General features: G+C 37.9%; 1 protein-coding gene across 1 annotated transcript in view; it reads right to left on the reverse strand.

Annotated features, from left to right (window-relative positions):
* Positions 1–26,081, reverse strand: part of PDE6C (phosphodiesterase 6C) — a 39,627-nt gene that overhangs the window by 3,544 nt on the left and 10,002 nt on the right. Inside the window, exons 5-21 of the mRNA XM_033131227.1 lie at positions 25,553–25,627; positions 24,487–24,551; positions 24,329–24,395; positions 23,155–23,202; positions 21,618–21,767; positions 20,893–21,036; positions 19,470–19,538; positions 16,474–16,620; positions 16,126–16,233; positions 15,338–15,447; positions 13,738–13,825; positions 6,297–6,397; positions 4,233–4,340; positions 4,084–4,147; positions 1,839–1,913; positions 1,640–1,723; positions 1,112–1,268 (exon numbers count right to left, since the gene is read on the reverse strand). Coding sequence (XP_032987118.1) covers positions 1,112–1,268; positions 1,640–1,723; positions 1,839–1,913; positions 4,084–4,147; positions 4,233–4,340; positions 6,297–6,397; positions 13,738–13,825; positions 15,338–15,447; positions 16,126–16,233; positions 16,474–16,620; positions 19,470–19,538; positions 20,893–21,036; positions 21,618–21,767; positions 23,155–23,202; positions 24,329–24,395; positions 24,487–24,551; positions 25,553–25,627 — 1,660 coding nt within the window. The remainder of the gene's footprint in view (positions 1–1,111; positions 1,269–1,639; positions 1,724–1,838; positions 1,914–4,083; positions 4,148–4,232; positions 4,341–6,296; positions 6,398–13,737; positions 13,826–15,337; positions 15,448–16,125; positions 16,234–16,473; positions 16,621–19,469; positions 19,539–20,892; positions 21,037–21,617; positions 21,768–23,154; positions 23,203–24,328; positions 24,396–24,486; positions 24,552–25,552; positions 25,628–26,081) is intronic.

Here is a 26,081-nt window from a genome sequence, read left to right on the forward strand (position 1 = left end):
GCCAAAGCCTCAGTGTTTAGCAGAAGCATCCTTCTTCAGGAAAGCCTTCCAGGATCCCTCAGGAGCACGGGATGCCCATGCTTTCTCTGATAGTTACAGTTACCGTGTTTCCCCAAAAATAAGACTGGGTCAGATTAATTTTTGCTCCAAAAGACGCATTATGCTCAGAGTATGTCATCCTGAAAAATCATGCTAGGGCTTATTTTCCAGTTGGGTCTTATTTTCAGGGAAACACAGTAGATAATCAGTTGTTCATTTATCGGTTTCACGTCCAGCTCTCCCAACAGACGGTAAGATCTGAGATAAGGAACCCTTCTTTCCCTAGGGCCTGCCTAACACAGAGCCTTGTATAGAATAGACACCCATTAAGTGTGTAGGTGAATGGATATCAAGGAGTCAGAAACTTTATTCTGTTGAATAGCCTTAACCTTTTAAGCACATTTCTACTTCCTCCTCTGAAGTCTTTAAAATACCACTACACACAATAGAATCTTCTGAAAGGAATGTTGTATCTTCTGTTTTATAAGGCCTTTCTAGATAGAGGTGATTTCTTTGTTAAACAAGAATTTCTTATAAAACTTTTTGAGTGCTGAGCTCTCAAGATAAAATATGAAGTCATCACGTGAGCATTCCACTTTAAAGATGACATTTTGAGACATCTGATGTACTGATAGTTGATCCTAAGCATCTTAACAGGCTTTCTGAAGATGTTAAACCTAACAGAGTGACTTCAGGAGTAGAAATTTCATCAGGGAGAACAGCATCGTGTGGAGACATTTGAAGCGCAGGCCAAGTCTTAAGAGTACCTGTGAAGTCACCTCATTCAGGTGGCCAGCTTTGCTTTACATGTAGGGCTTCCTTAAGTCTTCCGAGATCTGTAAAACCTCCTCGGTATATAGAAAGGAATATTAAGCTCAGAAAGGTTAATCAAGTTGCTCACAATCTCACAGCTAATGCACAATGTTGGGACTGAAACTGTTTGCTCATCGAACCCTGATCCCACTGATTTCTGTGGTTTTCATATTATTTCTAAAAACTCAGTGTTCTGCAGAGGTACCTTACAGCCACCTTCTAGGTGGATTAAGCAAGAAGGAAAAAACTTCCATCTAACCTTTTTCAATCATGTTTTCTTCTTCCTGCTTTTTCACGTCTTCTTCAGTTACCCTCATCTTTGCCTCATACTCATCAGCTAGGGAGTTCCATTCCATTCTGTTATTCTGAAGACCATTCAGCATAGGTGTGACTTCTTTGTGAAACCGTGAGAACTCCTACAGAGAATTTTAGGTCAAAACCTACTTAAATTATATGGTTGATATTCAGTACTTTTATATGCAAGGGAATTGTAAAGAATTGTATGTAGTGCTCGAGCTGCTAGGATGAGCTTAATTCAGTGCTTTGGAAATGGGGAAAGGCAGATGCTGTGTCTTTCCTGCCTGCCTGAATCAGTCTGTTCACATCTGAGGTCTCGCCTTTTATTCTACCCCTGAATGAGAGATCAGGATACTACCTAAACTACTTTGGAGAAATAAGGACACCCCTAATGTCTTTCCATGTGGGTGCCTTTTTAACTTTGGTTACAGTTTGAAAGAAAGACTCTCATCCAGATGATGTATTTCACTCAAATAATTTATTTACTTACCTTATATACAAAAGTACAAACAAAATCAATAAATCCAACTTGAAGTTTAGGTAGTTCATCTTTTTTATTTCTGTCCATCATAGGCTAGAAAGAGAAATAAATATCTTTAGAAAGATAGTGTTCTAAAGTTCAGTGAACAAAACAGACTGATTTGTATCAATTTTTAATAAGTAGTACATTTTTATGACAAGGTCCTTACAATAGGTTGTTGCTGCAGCACTGTTCTCTCCAGATCTCCTTGTTCCCAAAATTCATTTGCAACCAGAAGTGCTACCTGCAAATAAGAAACTCTGAGTTCATGAAAACAACTTACTAATAGAGAAAAAGCATTGAATTAGCATGTTGACATTTAAGGATAGGGTTTAGAGTTAATGTTTGGAGTACTGTAACATTATGCTCTTTGGTTTTAAGAAGATCTCATTTACAGATGATACTGAAATGGGAAAGGGGAATTTCCTCTTATTTCCATGTTCCACACTCATTCTGGGAGTGCCTGTGTCCTATTTGCTGTCGCCACCACCTCTCAACAAGAAAAAGACAAGATGTTTCATTCCATTCCATTACACTTCAGGCTCTGAAGCTTCCCAGGTCCTCCTCTTGTCCTGCTTACCTGTTAGCATGGAGCGTCTATCTGCACGTGTGCATGTGCACACGCTCTCATACCTGCACACAGCTTTATTTGTACAGTGTGCGGATATTTCAGAGTTAATAGAGCTTTAAAAAAAATATATCAAGTTCATTGAACACCTTACACTAGCTGCCTTACATTGGCATGAACCAGGCTTGCCAAGACGTAAACTTTTTCTTTAAGATGCTCATAGTCTAGTGAAGAGAGTCATGTGAACAGTGTGGTTAGCGCTGTAATAGTAATCGTGTGAAATGCTATGGATCAAGGAAAAGGGAGTAAAGATATGTTTCATTGCGGGGGGAGGTTCCATTTATGCTCTCATCAAGGATGAATAGTAGTCTGCCACGTAAAGAGGAGGGGGAGACTGCAGAGATCAAATTAAACGTCCAGAGCGTATGTGAGTAGCGGTGGTGACAAGGGAGAGAGTGACGAGAAGTGAACCGGGGGTGAACTGGGGGGAGTAAGTTAAGGACAGGTAGCGACTGGCCACGTAAGCTTTGCTGGGAAGTTTGAATTTCATGCTCTAGGCCAGTGATTCTTATTCCTTGAGCCCTAGGGATCTTCCAAAGTGCTCTAGTGGCCCAAGAAGGTGGAGGCCAAGAGAGATTTAAGCTGAAGTAGGGTTGCTTTTATTCTCTTTTATAAGGTGATTGTGTGTGTGTGGAGGAAATAGACTTGACTTCTTTTTTTAAAAAAAAGTTGAAAATCTCTGGCAGCGGGGAATTTAAACAGCTTTTTAAGCAGTGGAATGGCTGAGCAGAACTCTGTGTATAAAGGAACCCAGCAGCAGCTCAGAGGAAGGCTGGGGAGTTAATGATGAGAGAGGATCACTTAGGAGGCTACCGCCGTCGCTCTGATGACAGTCTGAGTGGAGGATGTAGCACGGGTGATAGACAGCAGTGGTTTTGAAATGGAGAAGATGGATTCAAGCAAGACGCTAGGTTGCTGGCTTGGGTGGTTGTGTGGATGAAGGATAACAGGAGGAAGAGCAGGCACATCAGGGCAGAAGGAGCACCCCTGTTTGCTTTTGCACTTGATGTTCTAATTATTCTATCTTTACAAATACAATCCACATTTATAGTTGAACCCAGTGAATTCTGGCTTCTCTTCTGTTTAGGCTTTTCCCTAGAAATTACTGAGGGAAAAAGAAGCTTCTTTTATCCAATTACTAGTAAGAAACCCAGTGGTAAACTAGTGGCTCCCCACTCTCAACTCCCCAAGGTTGAGGACACCTCCCGTGGAAGGCACCCTTGAGCATGAACTCAGGGCCTTCTAATAGTTGACAGCATGTTGACCAAGAGGTTGTAGGAGCAAAACCACCCTTGACAGACGAAAGCACTAATGATTCATCCTCGTCTTGTGCTGATTTATCACCTCTATTGAAAAAAGTCAGACAATCCCTGAATAATTGTATATAAACATTTCACAGCCAGTTCAATGATAAGGACTTCTTTCAAGAAAGCATTTTCTTTCAATATTCTCTCTGCTTGTCTTGTTCTGGGGCCTGATCAAAAAGACCTATTGTCTTACTGACATTTGTGAGCGCTTGAAAGCTGTTTGCCTTTCTTGATTAACAGAAACCCAACAGGGAACATTTTACCAAGTTCCTCTTTTTCTTCTTTTTCAAATTACAAACTGAGAGGACAAGTTCAGGGTAATGAAAGATAATTGCTTATAAAATATATAGTCATATAACTAATAGCTGTAATAAAGTTCTGAGGTAAAGAAAGTTGCCAGGTATCTTCATGTTCACTTTGACACGGGATCTAGGCAGTGCCTGAGAGTGTGGCAGCAAAGAAAACATAACTGGACTTGCCTGGCTTTGCACCTCCCAGGGCTTGGTTATAGCCGACAAGTCACATGCAGTCATCATCATTGCCCTTTGGAAGAAAACAAAAATTGTTAAAATAGAAATACAAAATAAGTTATTTTTGCCACAAGAAGAATAAAATTCTGACGACTCACATGATAATCTCTTTTTTGGTTGGATCAACGGTTATGTATTTGATAGCCTCTTCTTCAGTTTCCATTTTTTCACAGGCATCAACAATTTTTTGAAACATAGTTCTCTTCCTAAGGAAAAAAAAAAGATACAGCTGTGCAACATTTTTTAGCATATCAGACCAGAGATAAAAAGCACTTTAATATGTGCTTTTTCAGATTCATGTTCTTTGCATCATGTCTACATTGTTGATCTAAGGGGCCAAGGGAAAGAAGAAAAGGGAGTAGCTATGTAGCCTTAGCATAGCAAGGGTTTAAGACAAAAAGCACAAGTCATAAAAAAAATTGATAAGCTTGAAAACATAAGTTACATGTAACAAAAGAGATCATAACATAATGGCCGCAGGCTGTCATGAGATAATGTATAAAACCAACAAAAAACTTGGAACCCCAAATATGTGAAAAGATGTCCAAGCTCACTGGTAAACAAGAAAACACAAATCTGAACAATAAGATACTGTCTTACACTCAGCTTAACAAAATAAATAAATACATTTAAATGTGCTCAGATCAACAGTAATCCCAGATAAGGGATAACGGAAGCTCCTGTGCACAGCTGGTGGGAGTTTAAATTGGTACGACTCAGGAGTGCAGTTTTGCAATGTCAAATGTAAGATATGCAAACCCTACAGCAATCTCATTTCTAGGTATGTACTTTAGAGAAACTCCCACACATATACAAGGACATACAATGCAGTATTGTAGGTAATGACGAAAAGTTGACAGTCTAAATGTCCATAAATAGAAGAATGGCTGAACTAATTATGGTATGTTCATACAGTTGAATATGCAGTTAAAACAAATGAATTGGATCTCCATTTACCACCAAGGTAAATCTTTAAAAAAAAAAAAAATGCACGAAGAAAGCAAGTTGCAGAATGGAAAATTTAAAAACACTTTGCAATACATGTAAGAACATGGATGGAAAGGACGCATACACATCAGGATTAGTGATGTCTGCGAGGTAGAGAGGAGGGGTGCTTCGTGGTGCAGTAGGGGTGGGATGCCTCACTTGTATCACCTTTTTTCTCCTTAAAAAAAAATGAGATCTAAAGTGTGGCAAAACATTTGTTGAATCTGGGTTATGGATATGTGGATATCAATTATATTATTCTAAGTATCTGTCTTCATGTTTGAACTATTTAATAACTAAATCTTTTCTTCCTTCCCCCCCCCCCCAGCTCCGGTTCAAGCCATTGTTTCTCAGTCTAGTTGTGTAGGACACAGCTCCCTGGCCCATGCTGGTCTTATGAGCCTTGCTCATGGCTGTTCACCACAGCTCAGCTCCAGGGAGAGCTGTTGTTCACAATCTTAGCTGTAGAGGGCGCAGCTCACTGGTCCATGTGGGAATCGAACCAGCGACCTGGGCGTTAGGAGCACGGCGCTCCAACCACCTGAGCCACTGGGCCAGCCCAATAATTAAATTTTTAATTAAGAAGGATCGGAGAGGTACAATTTGATACTTCCCATCCAAGTCATTAAATATTTTGATTCTATCTCTGATTCACCTTTTTCTAATACATTTTCACCAAGCAACTTTATGGTTCACTGACAAGAAAATATGCAGAAGCTTGCAGTATCTAGTCTCCTTGGGAGCTATTATTATAAATTATAGGTTGGTATTCTGCTGTGTATAACTCAGAATTCTGTGAGCTTGGTTAATAGGTGTCAGTATGAACTCCCTGACTGACAGGATCAAATGTCAGACTCCAGACCATGGTGAATTCGCCAGGACAAAACTACCTTGTCAGGTTTTTTGGCATCACTCTTCTGATCATGCACCAATCTTGCTGAATATTCTTCAAACTTCTTCAGATAACAAACTACTTAATATCAGGGGGTTAGATTTTAAAAATACTTTTCTAGATGTCTAGTAAATTCACTGTCAGGCATCTTAAAGATATTCTATTGATAATCCAAAAGGAAAATGAATAAATGTGTGTGTGAATAAATGCCTTTCAACTTCAATGCAATGGATCGTTTATGGGAAGCAAAAGCACACAGAGTATAAAGAAGTTCTGTACTTACTTGAAATATAAAGCCAGGTCAGTTGCTATTATTGCAACTTCAAACAAGTGAATAACTGTTTCAAACTGGCGTTTATTTAGGTTCTGGAAGATGTTTAAACCCTGTAAGATGAAAATTCACAATCAAGTGTAATCATTAATTTGCCTTTGATTCAACAAACAAACCAAACTATGCTTAACAAAAATAAAAATTATTCTGCTATAGAGAGAAGAAATACAAGGTCTTTCACTATTTTGCTTTCAATTTTTATTTTTTGGATTAAGTAAACTTCTCTACTTTGAGTAAGATTAATTTAAACTATAAAAATAGATATTATTAGCATATGTTCATGTAATCAATAAATGAGTTTTTGGAGTAAATAAGTGTCTTCTTCCAGGACCATTGAAAAAATAATAAGATTAAAAAATTGCTTGCATTAATTGAAGAGCTTTATTAAAGAAGATCTGGTAGGTGTTCAATTGTTGGACACATTATCCACCAGGTAATTTCAGAATGATCATAGAAACCACTGGAAAACTTTCAGGAACTACAAATTACATTGTACTCTTGTGTATGTAGGAAAAATAATGAAATCCTTCCAAGTTGTTCTTAAAATGTTTTCTTGAAGTTATGTTTTACGAAGACAACTCCTTCAAAGAGTTTCCCACTAATAATCTCTTCACATATGGATCTGCTTCATTTCTTAGTATTCTAGAAAACCAGAGCAAGTTGGTCTAAATAGACCATTTTAGGCATACAGGCCAAAGGACAGATGTATAGTGGTTTGGCCAAATGAAATTGACAGTTATGAAAAACAGAAAAATTCCACTGGAAAAAAAGAGGAAATAGTCTATTAACCTATGGAGAGATAGGGGCAGCATAATGTAGAAAAGAATACTGAACTAAGCACCAAATAATAGCAAACTCACATAATAGTACTTAACAGGCACTGTTTGGTGTGTTTTATGAATACTCTTAATCTCAACAAACCACAGCACAGAGAGGTTAAGTAACTTGCTCAAGGTTAAACAGTGAGTACATGGCAGAACTAGTATCTAAACCAATGCAGCATGGCATGACACTGCCTCTCAACAAGAACCCCAGACTCAGTTCTCAGATTCACCACTTGGTAATTGTATAATCCTGGACACGTCACTTAACATCTGGTGAGTATTTGCTTTCTCCACTGGGTATAATAACAGCTGCCCCGCCTAACTTCCTAGCACTTAGTCTATGATCAATAAATATTTGTGGAGTGAGACTGTAACTGGGAATGCATTTTAAAACTGTAAATTGCTACAAAGGCTGTATCATTATTGTTACATAAAGTTTTGAGGCTAGCTCCAGGTTAAAATAGAATTGCAAACCAAAGACCAAATATGGCTGTGTGTCATTCCAGGAGATTGAAATATTAGAGAGCAAGAAATGTATAAAATCTCAAGTTTTAGATACATACTATACTATATATTATATAAATCTTCACTGAAGTCATCTTTTTATAACTACTTCCGGGGCAAGAAAAAAAGTATTTTTACACGGCAGATATAAGCTGTGATATTTTTTGTTAAAATAATGAGTTCATAATAGCAACTATAGTCTTTTTAAATCGACAGAATGAAGAAATGGCTGTCGAACACACCAAAGTACAATAAATAAAGCTTGTCTAGATGAAACTGAGCTTCTTACTTGAGACAGTTCACAGAGTCCCTTGAACATATCAATCCATAATCTCTGAATTAAATCTTTGGGATACAGGCTATCTTCAAGTCGGTCTGGATTAGCCAGGAAGAATAAGTGGGTCATTTGTCATTTTAATCCCACTTAATCTGCCCCTGATTTTGGTACCATGGTGGCCTTCCTTTGGACTGGTGGTGATGCAATGGCATGTTTATGTCAGCAAGTCACTGCCTTTATTTGTTCATCAATGTGTATTTTTGTGTTTCAAAAGTAATGTGCATTATGTGATTCCAACATATACTTTGTAGATCCAGTGACACTTAAAGTCATCCTTGATTGCTATACTGGGGGGAAGTGGGGAGCATGTGTGGAAATGCCTTAAACTTTTAAGTAAATTAATGTTAAAAGTACATGAAGTCATTTTAATACTTAAAATGTTTGTATACTGAAAATTTGCTAGAGAGATCTCGGGAGTTCTCACCACACACGTAAATATGTGAGGAAATGGATATGTTAATTAGCTTGATTAGTAATTGTTTCACTATGTATCTGTATATCAAAACATACACACGTTAAATATATGTAATTTTAAAAAATAGTTAAACAAAAAGTTATTAAAAAGATCAGAATAAAAACATTATAGAATGGGGGTGGGTGGGAAGCAAAACAGGCTGTTGAATTTAAATGATCCCTTAGGATAGAACTTCCTGTCTCTACCAAGTGTCAGATTGTACAGAGTACATAATCTATAACCATTGACCAAATAAATCAATATTTATTTTTTATGCACCAATTATTTTAATGCCTATTTATAAACCTGGATACCTGTTGCTATTTGCTAAATATACGTGTGTGTAAGAGAAAAAGCTATATATAAAGAGAAATATAAAAATAAATATGACATCTTTTTGTAGTCCATTTAAGCCATTCCTTTTTCCAATCCAAAATAATAAAATAGCTGTCTTAAGGCTGGCAGACTGTCAAAAGGTCTTTCACTTTACAAAGTAAATCAATATTTGATTTTTTTAAAAAGATGAATAATGACATATTTTAAAATTAGTATAATCAAGGAAAAGGGGTATACATTCAACTTTCAGTACTGCTTTTTTTGTAGATAGCACAATATACCTGAATTTCACTCTTACCTTTCTTTCTCACTCATTTTCACTTTCATCTAAAAACATGTACAAGTCTACTAATTGCAAAACCCTTTCTTAATTCTATATTCTTTTATATATTCTCTTCCTTTCACAGCTAAAGTTTTTAAATGAAGCGCTTCTAAGCGGTTTCTCTTTAAGCTATGGCTATAGGTTCATATAAAAGATCCTGCTTATGTTTTTGTGTTAGTTGTTGGAAAGGTCTTGACCAAATGTGTGGCCCATGGGTAGTAAGTGTTTATACCTCACTGTGTACATTTTGGGCACATTTTGGGCCTTTACCATACTTCATCTTATTTTCCCATTAGCCTTCGTTTTCTTTTTCTCTAATGTTAAATGCATTTTTGGAAGCACCATTAAATTTTGGAAAAAACTGAGGATTAAACACATATGCACACATGCGATGGTTTTTTCACTTTTAAATAAACCTAGAGCCAGTGATCCTTTAATTAGAGCAAGGGGTCTCCAGATGTGGACAGGAGAAATAGGGATACACACCCAGACCCAGTTTGACACTATAGAACAGCAACAGAGGAGACGCTGATGGAAAAGTTATGCTGATATACACTTGTATTGACTCCAACTACTTAATCTCCTAGGACAAAGAGTAAGCCATAGGAAACAAGAAGTGAAGGGAGACAGACAGACAGCAATGGCCAGATCATAACACAGAGAGCCTGTAACTCATCAGCTTTGCTCAATATGAGTCTCACCAACTTCTGGAAAGCCACAATCAAAGAAGTGCATTTCCCAGACAAAAGAAATAGAATTGAGAGAGTGTTTGAGACAATAAACAGGAAGCTGAAGATTTCCTCAACTAATACCTGCCCTTCTCCCACAGTATTCTTCAGCAGATAGCTGGTTCCATTAAGGGATGAGTAATTTTCAAAAGAAAACAGCATAAAACCTCTGCATAACGACCACAAGAAACAAAAAAGAATCTATAGAATCAGTCAACTCCAACCAAAATACCAACAGGTTTGTATATGTCTGTGCGTTTGTAAGTTGACAAACTGACTTTAATCATATGAAAATGCAAAGGGTTAATAAAAGCCAAGGCAATCTTGAAGAACAAAGCTGGAGAATTTACAGTGTAAGAAATTAAAAACTTACTATAAAGGTACAGTAAATAATATAGTATTTGACAACGGAGAAACAAACTGGCCAGTGGAACAACAGAGTGCAGACACAGTCAAACCTATAAAGTTACCTGATTTATGACAAAGGTGGCTCTGAAGTGTAGTGGGAAAAGGGTGACCTTTTTAATAAATGGTGCTATGTCAACTGGATTTCCACATAGAAAAAGCTTTACCTCATCTTTTTACCTCACATCATGTATAAAGTTAATTTGTCAAAGCATTGTGAATCTAAATGAGAAAAATAGAACAATACCACTTTTAGAGAAAAATATTTCTATGGTCTTGCGTAGGCAAAGATTTTTTAAAAGAAAAAAGCCCATTTTTAAAAATTGATCAAATTGGAATATATTAAAATTAAGTCTGGTCATCGAAATCCATCATTCAGAGAGTAAAAACGCAGCTCACACAAGGAGAAGATATTTACAATACACATATCCAACAAAAGACATGTAAACCAGAATATGTAAAGAATTCCTACAAATCAAGTTAAAAGCAACGCCAAGCAAACCAAAAAAGAGAACATGAAAAGGCCAATAAACACATGAAACGGTAGCTCATATGACTGTTACCCAAAGTCAGGAAAAAACCCGACGCAAAGTGATAACATCAAGACATTCAGGTAAAGTTATTAAAAAATGAAGAATAAAGAGTCCTAAGAACATCTATGCAGGAAAAGCAATTCACATGCTAGGGAGAAAATCAGACTGGCCATGTATACCTCTTCAAGGCAACACTTTAAAGCCATAAGTCATTGGAGCAATGTCCTCTAATTTTTACAATTATTAAATCAATTTTAAAAATATGTAAGTGTGTAATATTCCATTTATTCTCCTGAGGACTGTGCTGAAAACATGATGTTGACACAGGTGCACCGGAACAAGAGGGGACGCCTATCTTCCAGCCTCATTCCAGCTGGGCCCCACGCACTCACAGAAAGAGTCTATTTTTGTTCTCCCCCTACTATTAAAATGGCAACAAAAATATAAATTCTGTGTAGCACACCAAAATAGGTAGAAATGGCTCTAATTCAATCCAGATGAGGTGAGGCCACAGAAAGTACAGGTTCTAGTCCTCAAGGTGGTACCAGCAATACCCATGAGAGAAGATCGCCAACATGTCCATGGTAACCATACACAAGATATTTAATTTTTTCTTCATAAAATGGGGTTGGTACAAAAAAGCACAAATAGAATTATCGTACACTTTGTAACGAAGAGTTTTGAGTAATGGTTCTGTTACTTATGGTGAGCAATTTTATCATTTCTACAATACATTATAGTATTAACATTTATACTCTTACAAATTTGACAAATTTGACAAGGTTTTTCCAGCTAGCCACTCAGGTTAAAGGGTGGATTTCTGTCTGGTTAGAACACAGGTGGTTCTAATCCTCAAAGCAGTGAATGCTACTCTACTGGGATATAAGGACATTTTAGATCAAAGCCTTATAATATGCAAAGCATAATCTGTGAGTCATGCCCATAAAATGCCAAATTTGCTAGATAAATCTTAAGCATTTCTCTTACTTAAAAAAAATATTAAGGTTTTTAATGTAAATATTTTCTTTATGCAAAAAAAGTAAATAAGAAAACTGCATTGTCTCCCAAAAATATATAAAGAACATCTGATAGCTAAAAATTTTATTTTTTTTCAGCATTCAATTTGCCTGCTTATAAAAAGCTCTGAGATTGCATTGCCTAGCGACTCTATTTACAGTCCTTAAAAGTCTGCAATTAGCAGGTTGAATAACATTGTAGACAGGTCCTTACCAAGAAGGTCAAGATTACCGAGATGCAATATTCCTTTTTAGAAAGAATAATAAGCCTTTATATAGCTATCAAAACCAGTTCAGACTGCTGAGTAAATAACATTAAAACAAGATGGAAACCCACGACTCTATTATAAACTCTCAAATCCCAGAAGGAAAAAACATACGAAACATAAGAAGCCTTCTAATGTTAAGCATTTAAATATTTGGCTATAGTTTTTAAACATATTCTCCTATAGTAAGGAAATGTAAAATTAAATAATAAATTACATTTGACACTATCTGCCTGTGGTATCACATAATCAGTGGGATGTGTAGAAAATTCTTACCCCCAAATATAAGATTGTCCCAACCAGTAAAACAGAGACTCGTAACAAATTGGATACTAACAATTTACTCTCCCTTTCTGAATTATTTTCAATTCTATGCCTTTTAATTCTCACAGAACAGATACTACCATCATTTTTATGGCATAAATCCTACTGCATGGAGAAGTTCTGACTGTACATCAGAATTATTAACTTACTGAAAAATGCAGATTCCTGGGCCTCCACCCCAGAGAGCCCCATCAGCATGAAAAGAAGCCCAGGATCTGTTTTTAACAGCCTGCCCACCCCTGCCCTGCTAAATCAATAATTCTGACGCAGTTGGTCTGGGTCCCTATGTCTGGGCGCTGCATTAATCATACGCTATTAAAAACACTCAAGTCATTTTTTTTTCTTTTTCCATTTTCTTTGCCTGGTCACTCTGCCTTATAAGTTTTCCCATCTGGCTTTTCATTACCTAGAGGAATGTAGTGTTATGTCTAAACTTGGACGTATTTCTGTGTATTCTTTCCCCTGAGCCTTTAATAAAAGATCATTATCGAAACAAGAGAAAAGCTTCACTCTCCAGAGGGCTTATTTATCCTATTGAGCAGGTGTGATTCTAAACAAGTTCTTTGCCATGACAAAACAGTGTTTCCTTCTGTCTAATAAATGACTCATTTTAATTGTTTTGGGTTTGGAACTTTCTCAAGATTTTTTTTTTTTAAGTATAGATTATATCCACAGCTTTTCCACAGCCTATATACTCCTTAAATAAAATTGAAAAAGGGAAGAAGAATGATGACCTCCCATGGAATGTTAGTAGTACATAATATTTACAAATCAAAGTGAATTCCAGACGAAGCTCAAAGCCATTTCCTGCATTAAGCCACCCTGATTTCCCTTAGGCCCTGCCCACTCCTGAATGTGATGTCTTCCTCTGGAACTCGCTGTGCCTCCCTAATGGCATGTGTCTGATTCTCGCCTATATCTCCATTTAATGCCTACCTCCACTACCAAAGCTTGACTTTCTCAAAGGTACAGACCATGCCCTACAGTAAGTGAAGGCTCATGAATGAATAAGAAAAATCAGTGACTGTGTAGCCATTTTTCCTCTTTACATTTATACATACTTTAGGATGCCTGGAGCCCTTTTACATCCACCGTAAGCTTTTTCTTCTTCACAGACCCATAGAGATTCTGTGACTTTCCATGGCTCTTTTCTCCTTTATCTCAGCTACTTCCATCTTGGTTGTTCAAAAACTGTTGCACTATAGCAATTTCTGTCAAGTGACTTCAGTAAAGGTATACACTGTCGGCCTCCATAACTCAAAGCCTCCCTCTTTCCAAAGATTTTCTGTGGGTTAGTGTTTTGATGCAGAGCCTGTGAGCTGCCCTACAGAGAGGCTCACGTACCTCGTCCTGCAGGAGAGTCTTACTATACTCCAGGTGGTGCCTTTCCAAAATAGAAGATCCGTGAAGCTTGGCTAACGGAGATGTGGATCTAGGACGACAAGGATATGCCATCATTTTAGCTGTTTGAAGATTACACCTGAGTCCATACAATATAGAATCTTGACTGTCTGAGGATTTTTTTCATTTCTTCCCTCTCCTTCTCCCCTAATGCCTGTGAAATGGTCAAAAGTAGCATATTGGAAAAGAATTTTTTTTAGATTTAGAAGATGAGAATATGCTCTTTTTTAAAAAAAAAAAATCCTCAAGTAAAAAACACCCTGATTTTGTTGAACAAATAAAATTATCAAATTGTTTAAACTAGGAAGTTTGGTTCATCCCCTGCATATAAGATTTTCAACTTCCCAGGAGCTTACAGTGGTAAGCTCCACTGTAAGTTACAATGGCTTACTGTGACTTACGGCACATGCAGCAAACCTGTTGAAGCTCATACATTTTTTGCATAGAAAGTGTTCATTAAGAATTTCCTGGAACCAAAATGAAAATCACCATAACACGTCTTTCCTCTTCCAAGACAGTGAGATAAATTTAAGTTTAAATTTGCCATTCGTTAATGGTTGGGTCACAGCTTTGGGTAAGTAGGGACATCAGTCTTTGGTATACTGTCTTTGTTCAGTTCTTCCTGTTCAAGAAGGGGAAGTGACATCAAAAATAAAAAGGTAAAAAGAAGAAAAGATGGAGAGAGGCTGAGGCCAAAGGTCTATATAGATAATGTGGAGACTTTGTTATGGAAATTTGGAATAAATAACTCTCAGGAAGGAACAAATCAGAAATAAGGGTGGCAGCCTTAGTAGAGAAGTTTCATTTTATTTCAGAAAGAACAGAATTTTAAGGCAGGAAGGAGTCATTAACAGGTCACTCACAGGTCTGGCAAACGAAATACTCTAGATAGGAAACAATTAGACTATGTCTGATCAACATTATAATTGATCATAACTTTAACATATATTCAAATACCTACTCCGTGTCAGCACTGAAGATTTTTAAAAAATAAAGCTCAATTCAAGTCAAAAAAAGTAGTATCTTTAACTCCTTTGGGTTTAAAAACGTCAGTCAAGAAATGTTACCAGGGAGCTAGATATTCACCCAGTCTGAAAGTAACAACAGATTAGTTATTAATACAAAGGAGAAATGGACCTTTGCATAAAAGAGGTCGACTAGACATTATTTCCAAATAGTTTAACTTAACCTCATAGATAACGGCATAATTTGATATCACAAGTCTCTGGATGCAATGCACTGAGAAGGACACAACATCATCTATGCAGAATTCCTGCCCAAAATGTTTCCCCTGAATCTAGTAATTTGGAAACAATCAGACAAATCCAAACTGAGGCATATTCTTCAAAACAACTGGCCTGGACTCTTCAAAAATATCAACATCTTGAAAGACACAAAAAGGTTGAGGAATGATTCCAGATTAAAGGAGATTAAAGATACTGAAAACTAAACCTGCTCACAAAGTGCTTTTCATTCATTCTCCCCTTAGACACCTTCAAACGTCATCAGTACATGTCGATCTTGCCACATGTGTTTCACTTACTTCATCTGATACAAATTGTTGGTGCCTCTGTGGTCAATGTCATGGCAGAAAGCAGCAGCAAGCATGGCAAAGGCTTCAAGGTCTGTATAGTATTTCTTTAGTCTTCCTGTCTGAAAAACATATACGTATGTACTTGGATTAATACATCTCTGCAGCACATGCAGTCAGGCCAGCCTGCAACAAAGGGGACCTGCTGTGTTTTTAGAGCAAGTTGGCTTTATTTCTTGTTGAGTATGGTAATTCATTCTGGCCAATTACAAAACCCAGTAAAATGGGAGGGTTGTTGGGGAGAGTAAGAGAAAAGCAGAAGGGATTAAGAAGTACAAGTTGGCAGTTATAAAAACAGTCATGGGGATGTAAAGTACAGCAGAGGGAATATAGTCAATAACACTGTAATAGCTATGGATAGTGTCAGATGCATGGTGGGTACTAGGTTTATCAGGGTGATCACTTGGTAAATTATATAAATCTCTAATCACTATGTTGTACACTGGAAACCAATATAATATTGTATGTCAACTGTAATTGAAAGAAAACCAGCAGGTAACTGAAACTCCCTTTAAGTGTGTTAGTATGTAAATAAGTACGTTATTGTCAGGGATAATCCAGTCAAGTGCCCCAGGATACCCACACGGTCTGGCATCGTCTACAGGAGAGTTTAGCTTTTATAGGATTATGTCCATGAATTCCAAAATTACTGATCCAAACTGCTGGACCGTCTCCAGTTCTCGCCCTGCTCAGAAGGGAAAGGTGCGGGTTTACAGTGATTGACAGAGCTCTGTACCTACCAGCAGCAAAGTGAACATGGTCTGCCCCACATTGAACCCGTGCCGCCAGTTGTGGTAAGTGACGGCACGGTACCCTTTTCTCACCGTGTACATCCATCTGGTAAGAACCTGTTACCAAAAGAAGACAACACCGTTCAGACTTTGGAACAGAATGCTAAAGGTTAGGAGGTCTGTGACAATCTTATCTAAAAAGATCAGTTGGTCTTGTTTACAGGGGTTAAGCTGATATATTTACAAAGTTAATAATAATTTAAAATCCAAACTGAAGTTAATCTTTTGAACCACAGGAAACATTAGTGAAGTACAGCAGCAGAATCACTCAGTATTTTACATGAAAGACCATCTGACCTCTACGGGCACTTTGAATTTCTCCACCACATTTATTTCAAAAAACAGTCGTAGTCCACACTGAATGAGTTTGTGTTCTGTAAGGGGAAAGTCGCTGAAGCAGAAGTCATACAGGCCAACGGCCTTTGCATCTGGCAACTCCTCCTTCTGTTGAAATAAGGACAAACTGTGTCAAATTGCATTCATCTTTTTTCCCTTTAGTCTCACATGTTCAGCATTAGGTGTAAAACAAAATTACAATAAAAAGACACCACATCCAATCACAGAGCCTTCTCATGCCTGGCACTGGGTTATGCACTTTGCGTATATTATCCTCACAACAAACCTGCACTACGGTCCCCAGTTTCCAGATGGTGAAACTGAGATTCAGCTATAGTAAGAAATTTTTTTTTAATTAGTTTCAGGCGTACAAAGCAACATAATAGTTAGACATTTATACTCCTCACAAAGTGATAACCCCCTCCCCCAAACTACTACCCCTCTGCCATCCAATATGTTACAGTACCATTGAGTATTTTCCTTATGCTATACTCCACCTCCCATGACATATATATGTGTGTGTGTATATATATATTTTTTTTTCTTATAGTTGACATACAATATTATTCTACTTCAGCTTCAGTTGTACAGCGCATTGGTCAGGCATCTACAGTCAATGAAATGATCCCCTTGATAAATCCAGTTCCTATCAAGAAACTTTCTAAGTGATGGGATTCAATTCTAAATTCGACTCCATTGGCTATTGTTTTTCTCTATGATTCAAAATAAAATGTTTAGTTACCTCAGCTTTACACATTTTTAATATTCAACTTCTCATTTTTCCTATTCAAGAAATATTCAGTAACTAGTAAATGATAACTTAATTCAATTCTATTGTATTTTCTTTACACGCTCAGTAACACTTTCCCATGAGACTGGGAGCTATGCAATGATGGGATCATGTCTTTCATATTGCTGTGGTCTGTCCCAGAACCGTGAGATGTCCCATGGAGGTACGCAGTAAATGTTTGTTGAATGAGTGCCCTGCAGGGTATTGGTACACTTGCAGATATCTCATTTAACCCACATCTTGTTAGGACTTAGGACTATGTGAAAAAACACTGAACTGGGCACATGAATATTGACATGGCTTGGGAAATAAAAATATGGATGTTACCATTAAGGAACTTAGTGAAAAAATTATACAACACAGACTAGGGGAAGTGAAAGCTTAGAATACTGACAGAGCACAGTATCAAGTGCCTGGGACTGTGGGAGAAACTGAATACCGGAGGGCAGGCCTTCCCTGAACCCAGAAGTAAAGTGCACACCTATAGAAAGAATCATGGTAAGTAGAGATGCATAAATAATTATGCAGCTGGGAAATTATGCCAAGATAATTGTGAAGAATTCCTCTGAAATACTTCTGTGTTTGTTTCTCAAGTTTCTAAGTTTCATGCAGCAATGATTTGGAACAAGCCTAAAGCAGATTTTACATTAAAATAGGGTGTTTTTGATAAAGCTACTGGTTCTTTACCCATTTCATTTCTTCTCCAACATAAATTCCTTTCTCCTGTAAATAGAGAACTAGAGAATTTCTAAAGTGTCATGGGTGTCAATTATGATTTTTTTTTATAAGAAGATACAAGCTGTTGAGGGCAGGTGAGGAGAAGGAAGTGTCGTCTTTGGGCTGAGTGTAAGAGGAAAGTGTTCAGAGGTGGTGCCAAGGAGAATGGGCAAGGAGGAAGAGCGCTGGTGACATGAAAATCTGCAGGGTGGGAATGAAGCTCTCAAAAAGGGTTCAAAGGCCAAGGGCCAGATGGTAGCACAGAGACCATAAAAGATGGGAAAGGGGAAGGTGAGATACTCAGTATTTCTTAGTTTAGAAAGAGGAACACTGACATCATAGATTGGGAAGGGGCTGTGGAAAACAGGATAAGGTCGTTAGTGGGGGAAGTAAATGTGATATTATTTCCATTTCAATCAGATTGTATTCAAGCCTGTGAAATTCAAGGTCTAGGGGGCCTTGGGAAATATCCCAAACTTTCAGCTGGGATCTCAGAAGGGCCACACTCTAGAAATAAGGGCTCTAACCCTTGTTGTAAGGGGAAAACAAATAGACTACTCCTAAAATCAAAATCTGAAACCAACTCTATTCACCTGCTAGAAGAAAATCTAACCGTCTTTGCAGAAAGATAGTATCACTTAGAGCCCCTACAAGTTTTCATCCACAATGTCCAGTTTTCAATGAAACAAAAATATGAAGCATGCTTTAAAATGATCAAATGACTGAAAGCTAAGTATAAAAATAAATGGTAGAACCAGACTTATAGGTGACACAGGTATTGAGATGGAGAATTTAGACAAAGGAGATAACACTGTTGAAAAGTTTTAAGACAGAGTTGGAATCTTCTTTTAAAAAGGTATTAAATGAGCCTTCTAGAACTGAAAAACATAATCTCTGAAATTAAAAATTTATTGGATGGGTCTAATAGTAAACAGTAGAAAATGGGTTTGGGTGGGTTTAGTAGGCACAAAATAATAGGATTAATGAACTGGAAGAGAAGTTCATTTCAACCAGAAATAATAAGGGTGGCCCAATAGGTGAACAATAAGAAAAAACTGAATTACTTCAGGCTTCAGAAGAGAAACTAGAGATGGCAGATGATAATTGTGCCCAGAAGGGCCTATGTTCAATAATTCTGTTATGTCTTCTGGGATGGCCATGGTGTAATCCAAAGCTATTGAAATCAACCAGTCCATACTACCTGTAGAGTCTATGACTACAGTCTTATGCCGTAGTCCACTTTAGCTGAGATTCTAAATTACCTATGTGGATTGGACTGTAGGAGACAAAGGGGAAGAGAGCAGGAAGCCAGAATATCTCTTTAGAAGAAATCTCCTTTCTTTTTAGCTTTGAAAGGTGTCAGGGAAGCGGTATCTCATTTACTTGAAAAATGAGAAAGCATGTCCTAATAAGTTTTATTAAAAATGCATTAAGGATAGAAAACACTTACCAAAATTGTGACAAGTTGTTTTTCTTCACAGTCTTCAATTACATCTATATTTAACTTCTCTTTAAAATTCTAAAATGTAAAAGCAATTGAGGTGAAATTCCGATAAAGGAGAAGATTTCTGTCTGATTCCTTTGCTTTTAAAATCAATTAAAACACATTTAAAATATGCTGTAATGAGTTCCATAACAAAGATGCATTCTGGCTACAAAGAAAACCTAAAGCACATGAATATGAAGAGTTTCCTCCAAGAAATAACCTAACCAAATTAATTTTTCTATTCCTCCCAAAATGTAACAACAGCTGTCTCGAGAGAAAGAAGGCAGAGAGAGAGAGAGAGAGAGAGAGAGAGAGAGAGAGAGAGAGAGGGAGAGAGAGAAGAGAGAGAGAGAGAGAGAGAGAGAGAGAGAGAGAGAGAGAAAGAGAGAGAGAGAGAGATTGTTTGTACATAGGTAAGAAAGAAAGAAGGAAGGAAGGAAGGAAGGAAGGAGTGGCTTACGTCTGCGTTTTTATTAGTATATAGCAATTTCCCTTTATTCTCCCCATCTTCAACATCTCATCTTCAACATATCAAACTCTCAAGTCAAATTTTCTTACCTCTCAAATCACACAGCAAAACCAAAACAACAACAACAACAACAACAAAAACACCGCAGCAAAACTATACCTTGCACACACTCTAACAGCTAGGGAAATAGAAGGAATAGAAATAGTGGGTGTGTGATATTTTCCCTTCACTTGGTGGTAATTAGAATACTGTTAGCAAATATCTACTCGCTCCCCCATCATCCATGATGTTGGTTTTGGTCATTTTTGGCCAATGAGAATTTCAGCGAATGTGACATGAGTAAAGACTTGAAATGTGCTTGCACAGGAGGCTTTCTCTGTTGCACTTCTGTCATCATCATGAAAAGAACATCTATCGGGTAGCTGCTGATCAAGAAAAATGAGAGAGACACATAGAGCAAACCGAACTCACAGCTCGGAGCCAAACCCAATCAAGGACAACTGAAGCCTGGCCGACCCACAAATGCATGAGTGAGAAATAGAAGCTTATTGTTGTATACCACTGAGACGTTATAGTTGCTATGCAGCATTACATGGTAATAGCTGACTGATATGTTTTCCTTCCTGAAATATATTTCCCTTGCTAACACACTTGAATCTAGACATCACTACTCCAGCTCCTACAGACCCATAAGCTGTTTCTAACAAAGGGCCATTCCAACCAGGCAGCCTGGAAGTCCAGTAAGGGTCCATGTACACTGGGCCACCCAGGACCTCCCCCAACCCCCTTTCTTTGTCCGCCTTCCTTAGCTCAGGACTAAACCTATTCTCATTTGTCAGACCTTTGGGTAATTAGGTGAATTCCAGAAGCCCTGGTTAGGTACCACCCCATGCCCACAGGACTGAATTCCCCACTTACCAAAATAGACTTGATTTCATCAGGAGTAGCTTTGGTCTGGTTCATGAGCATTTCCCGAGCTATGTCCTTTCTGTTTTCTAGCTTGTTCATTTTCTCATAGGTGTCAGTGTTTAAAAGAGACCATCCAAGAAATTGTGTGAGAGTCTGAAATGGATAACATGTGATTCAATTCTCTAAAATCAAAGCAAAACTGATTTGGAGGCAGCAATCTGCACGCTTTCCTATCACTTAATCTCCCTTCCACCATCAACAACCCAGTTCCTTGTTTTAATCTAAGAAAAAATAGACTAATAATGCCCCAGACAAGAAAATAGGCTAAGCCCTTGATTTTCAAAGTGCACCATGCATCCTGAATACGGTATTAGAAGAAATTACAAGAATCCAATCAAATAAACGTGACCTGAAAATCAGAGAGAGAGCTGGGGTGAGAGCGAGAATGAAGAGAATAGAAGTGGGGTGAAGAGAAAGGAGATACAAACCTTCTTTCCCAATTTCCTAGTGTTGTAGAGAATTTTTATTAGACCAGAAGTTCATACTTTGGTAGAAAATGGTGCAGTTTATAGAAGTCAATAAACAGAAATGACACAACAACCTATTGACTGCAACCATGTGTGACTCATGTCTTAATTGCCCTTCAAAAATATTATTCCAGAAAAAAAATCATTATGCATTTTCTGTTATTTCATGAATTTCGTTTACCTCCATTATTTTATCATTGCACTTACCTCAGTAATGTGTTCATCATACTCATCAAAAGGTTTTCCATCCTTCCTGTTGTAAAACGTAGCTACTCCCACAATATCTTCTTTCTTGTTGACAATAGGCAGGGACAAGACATTTTTAATGACCCAGCCAGTTTCATCTACAGGTCCTTTCTACAAATAACAAACACTTATGTTACTTTTTTAAGCTTTTTATTTTGAAATAATTATAGATTCACAGGATGTTGCAAAAGAAATGTACAGAGAGGTCCCAAGTACCCTTCATCCAGTTTCCACAGTGGTAACATCTTACATACCTATAGCACACTATCAAAACCATGGAATAGACGTTGGTAAAATCCATGAAGCTTATTCAAATTCCACCAGATCTATATGTATTTATTTGTGTGTGTGTGTGTGTGTGTGTGTGTGTGTGTGTGCATGCGTGTCTATGTGTGACTGCATGTGTGTGAGGCTCTATGCAAATCCATCACTTATATAGATAAGTGTACCCTCCACTAGAATCGAGCTCCTTTGCCTCAGCCCTTTATAGCCATCCCCCCACACACACTTGGGTTCTTTTTAATTTAAAGAAAGAATAATCTTTGGGTATTAGACACACAATTCCTATGTTATGTCAGAACATGTCTAGGATGATAGAGCCATAAAAGTATACTAGTACATTCAATTAGGTGTACTAGAACACAAGGGTCGGTATTGTGACAACCTAACTTCTTTGCCTCTCCAGCCCTAGGGATGAGAAGCATTTACCTCTGTGTCACCTCAGGGTTTCCTATTCACTTTCTCTGTCCTCTAACACCTGTTTAGCTCATTTCTTATATAAAAGTCTCTCTGTTGAAATACCTAGCGTCATTTCTGTTTTCCTGACTGATCTTTCGAGATAGTCTTTTGTTCTGTGGTGTGGTTCCATTTAGTAAATATCTGTCTAGCCCCAGTGATGTGCCAGGACCTGGGTAGCTGCTGGGGATAGTAAGATGAATAAGTCACAGGCCCTACCCTCTCGTTAGACAGCAGTCTAATGGGAGACATAGACACAGAAGATTAGGAGTGCTCCTCAAAGTGTGGCCCAAGGACTATGTGCAACAGATTTTTTTGAAAAAAGCTTGTTTCATGTATTTTTGAATAAGCTCCCCAGGTAATTCTGATGCCCTCTGATGTTTGAGAACCACGGTATGGCCCCCTGCACAGTAGGCAACAGAGCAAAGGTAGCCAAGCACTGAACACACCACACTGTTGATGCTTTAGCCTCCTGTTGCCTTATTTAGTTAGTCACCTTTAGAGGCTCCGATTAAGTCTCAACTCTGAAGCCTTCTCTCACTTTTTTGGCCATCTGGAAGTTTACTTTTTCAGAATTACAAAAGCACTTATAGCCTGGGCCATAGAATTTAGCATTTAGATATTTTCCAAAAGCTTCAGAATTATTATTATTCTTTTTTGTCTCTGAGTCTAACATAGACCCTGGGGATAGGAGGGATGGGAGAAGAGTGCTGCTCCCCTCCTCCCTGGTACTGGGGCGAGACCTGGCAGAGGGCAAGGTTACCTGGAAGGTGAAGTACTCATCTGCAGGGGCATTCAGCATGTTACAGATCTGTAACGCAAGAGGGGACAAAAGGCCTGAAACATCGTGTAGTGCAGCCATTAAACCCACAACACAGAACAAGAAAAATGCATCAGGTATGAGGGTTTCTTCCGTAGCTCTCAATGGCTTGCAGGCAGATTATTCACACCGGACCTTGGATAGGCCAAATTTGCGACCAACACATTGAAGTTAGCTTATCATCTGCTAATTAAGTCATTGGATGACATTTAGCACCGTCTCTACTCCTTCCTACTCTTCTAGCCTCTAAGGATTCTTCTTCCAAATTCAAAGCAACTAGAAGAATGAACCCTGCCAAAAACACAAGGATAGTGCTAAAGAAAAAAACAAATATGCAAATAAATGCTGTGAATATATTTCAGAAACTTGGATCTGAAGGGGGAATAAAAAAAAATGCCGGCATAAATGTTGAAAGCATCCAACATTCTTATAGGACAGAATCTTGATCCAAAAAATGACAGAGATGGTGGAGAAGCCCAATTCAGGAGACAAGTCAGCCATGAGAAGGAAGGAAAGTATTATTGAGGCCAAGTGGAAAAGCTGTGGTGACCCTATCTTCTGGTCTTGGGACCTATGGGACCTACCAGCAATCATTTATTTGTTGTCTTTCTACACCTGACCTCTCTTAGCCAGACCTGGCCTAATGTTCACCCCACTCCACCTGACAAGCCAGGGCAAAAATCTTCACTTTCTGTATCAACTCACTACATTTTTTTATTGCAAATTTCAGTGGCAAAGTTCTCTCTTTATATATTTTTCTTTTTTGTCAGTAATCTTCCATGCATCAAAAATTTTGACCAAGGGAACTGTCCCTTGAGATCAAATGAAATCCAGCATGAATCATGGACTTCCAAAGGACTCTGACATGTGTTGGCTGCAGAACAAGAAGCTGGGGAATGGATCAACCTTTCTTGTGTCAACAAAATATTTTCTTGCAGGGTTTAGGGGTCTCTAGTGAACTTACATTCAACTGCCAAGTTTCCTCTCTCCTATATCCTGAGCCAAAGGAAGTGGCCAGCTCACCTTTCCCTGATACATTCTTGCTTTCACATTTGTTTCTATCGCTTAGCTAATACGAGTTCCATCCATTATTAGTTGAATGTGTTTAATAACTTACAAATCCATTTTCAGCAACATAAGTTGGCAACCCACTTATGAGAGTCCAGTGGTCTGCAGGAGGTGTCCTTGGGGAAGAACAGAAGAAAGAAAACCATTGCTATACAGAGAAAAGCACTGAGTACAAAAAGAAAATGGCTGCTGTACAACAATACTCACGGAATCACTTTGATCTCTTCTTTTCCGTGTAAAATGTAATCAATGACTTTATAAAAGATGATTTCCTAAAAGGAAAGAGATGGTGAGAAAAATCTTGTTCCCCCCCAAAACAATACTTTTCATTGACAAACTTATACTTTAAAACTCATTTAAATAGTACCTATTTCAACCCCATTTCTCTGCATAATGTAAATTACCAAAATACTCATGTCCTGATTAAAAACGTGTAATAAAACTAGAAATATTATTCTTATATATTGGAAATATTATAAGAACAAGCCTGTTGAACTAAATTTAAAAAGTTGAATTCACCCAAACAATTTTTAGGGGAAACTTCTTTTGCTTTGAACTCATCCCTTTCTATCATCCAGAAATATCTGGCTGATAACTTCAGTGGAACAAATCATGTAATTTCTCAACCTCAGTCAACGTTTTCCCTTCCCAGCTACACAGTGAGCATGCCCCCCTTTCAGTACTGGCTTATCTGAACAGGTGTCTCACAAACAGGAGTCCGTGGATCTGTTGTCAAAGCTTCCAGGGACTTGAGAACTAATCTCTCTACTTCTTTAGACAGATGGAGAACCTGAGGTCTGGACATATTCCATTCCATAACCTTCCCTTTCAGTGGTGAAACACGGTTCCTGCCCTGTGAAGCTTGCAGTCAAGTGGGGAAGTAAATCTAACCCAACCCTTCCCAGAAGATTCCAATCCAACATGTCAGAAGGACTTGGGCACAATGTATTTCAAAAGCTATGCAGGTGGCTCTGATGGATTCCTCTCTATGGAGAACTACTGATCCATCCACCAAGTCCTAGCTTTACAGAAAAGGAAACTAAGAAGTTAAATAGTGAGTTAAGGCAAAGACCACCCAGCTCGCTTGAGGAAGAGCTAGGATTGGAATTTCAAATTCCTTGTGCAGTATTCTTTCTACTCCAAGGTCCCACATAAAGTTACAGGATTAGAACCCAGGCCTTCTCAGGCCCATGCTCTTTCCTCGCTGCATGGCTGTCTCTCGTTTTAGCACTTTGCACTGTGCACAAATATCACCAAAGATGTTTACACTTACTCTGCCATCTGGTGTCTTTGGACCTCTGTAAGGCTCAGCTTCACCAAGCTTGACTGGCCATTCATCATAGAATTCCTGGAGGTGATTATAATTAAACATTATTAAACAAACTGTTCCATTACCTACCATATGTTATATGAATTTCATGTGTTTGCATGTTTTATGTTAATTTATAATTATAAAATTTTAGAGCTGGAAAGACCTGCAATTCCCAGCAATACTGCTTATATGAACTTGTGATCATGAACCAGTCACTTAACCTTAACCTTTTCCATCTGTAAAATGGGAATAATAATAGAATTCGTACTACAGGGTTATTGTGAGGATTCAATGAATAATACAGAGCACTACTCTGACACATAATTAAAAGTACTTGGTATATAGCAGCTCTTTTATAGGTAATTAAAATAAATCTAGATAGGTTAAGAGGCTTAGCCAAGGTCATGTGGAGTAGCCAAAGTGTTGATTGCCTTACGTAACATCCATTCTCCCCTTCTTCCTTGCTAACAGAACCTGATTTTATTTGGGT

The sequence above is a fragment of the Rhinolophus ferrumequinum genome, chromosome 16, assembly GCF_004115265.2.
Source record: "Rhinolophus ferrumequinum isolate MPI-CBG mRhiFer1 chromosome 16, mRhiFer1_v1.p, whole genome shotgun sequence".
In the NCBI taxonomy this organism is placed as follows: Eukaryota; Metazoa; Chordata; class Mammalia; order Chiroptera; family Rhinolophidae; genus Rhinolophus; species Rhinolophus ferrumequinum.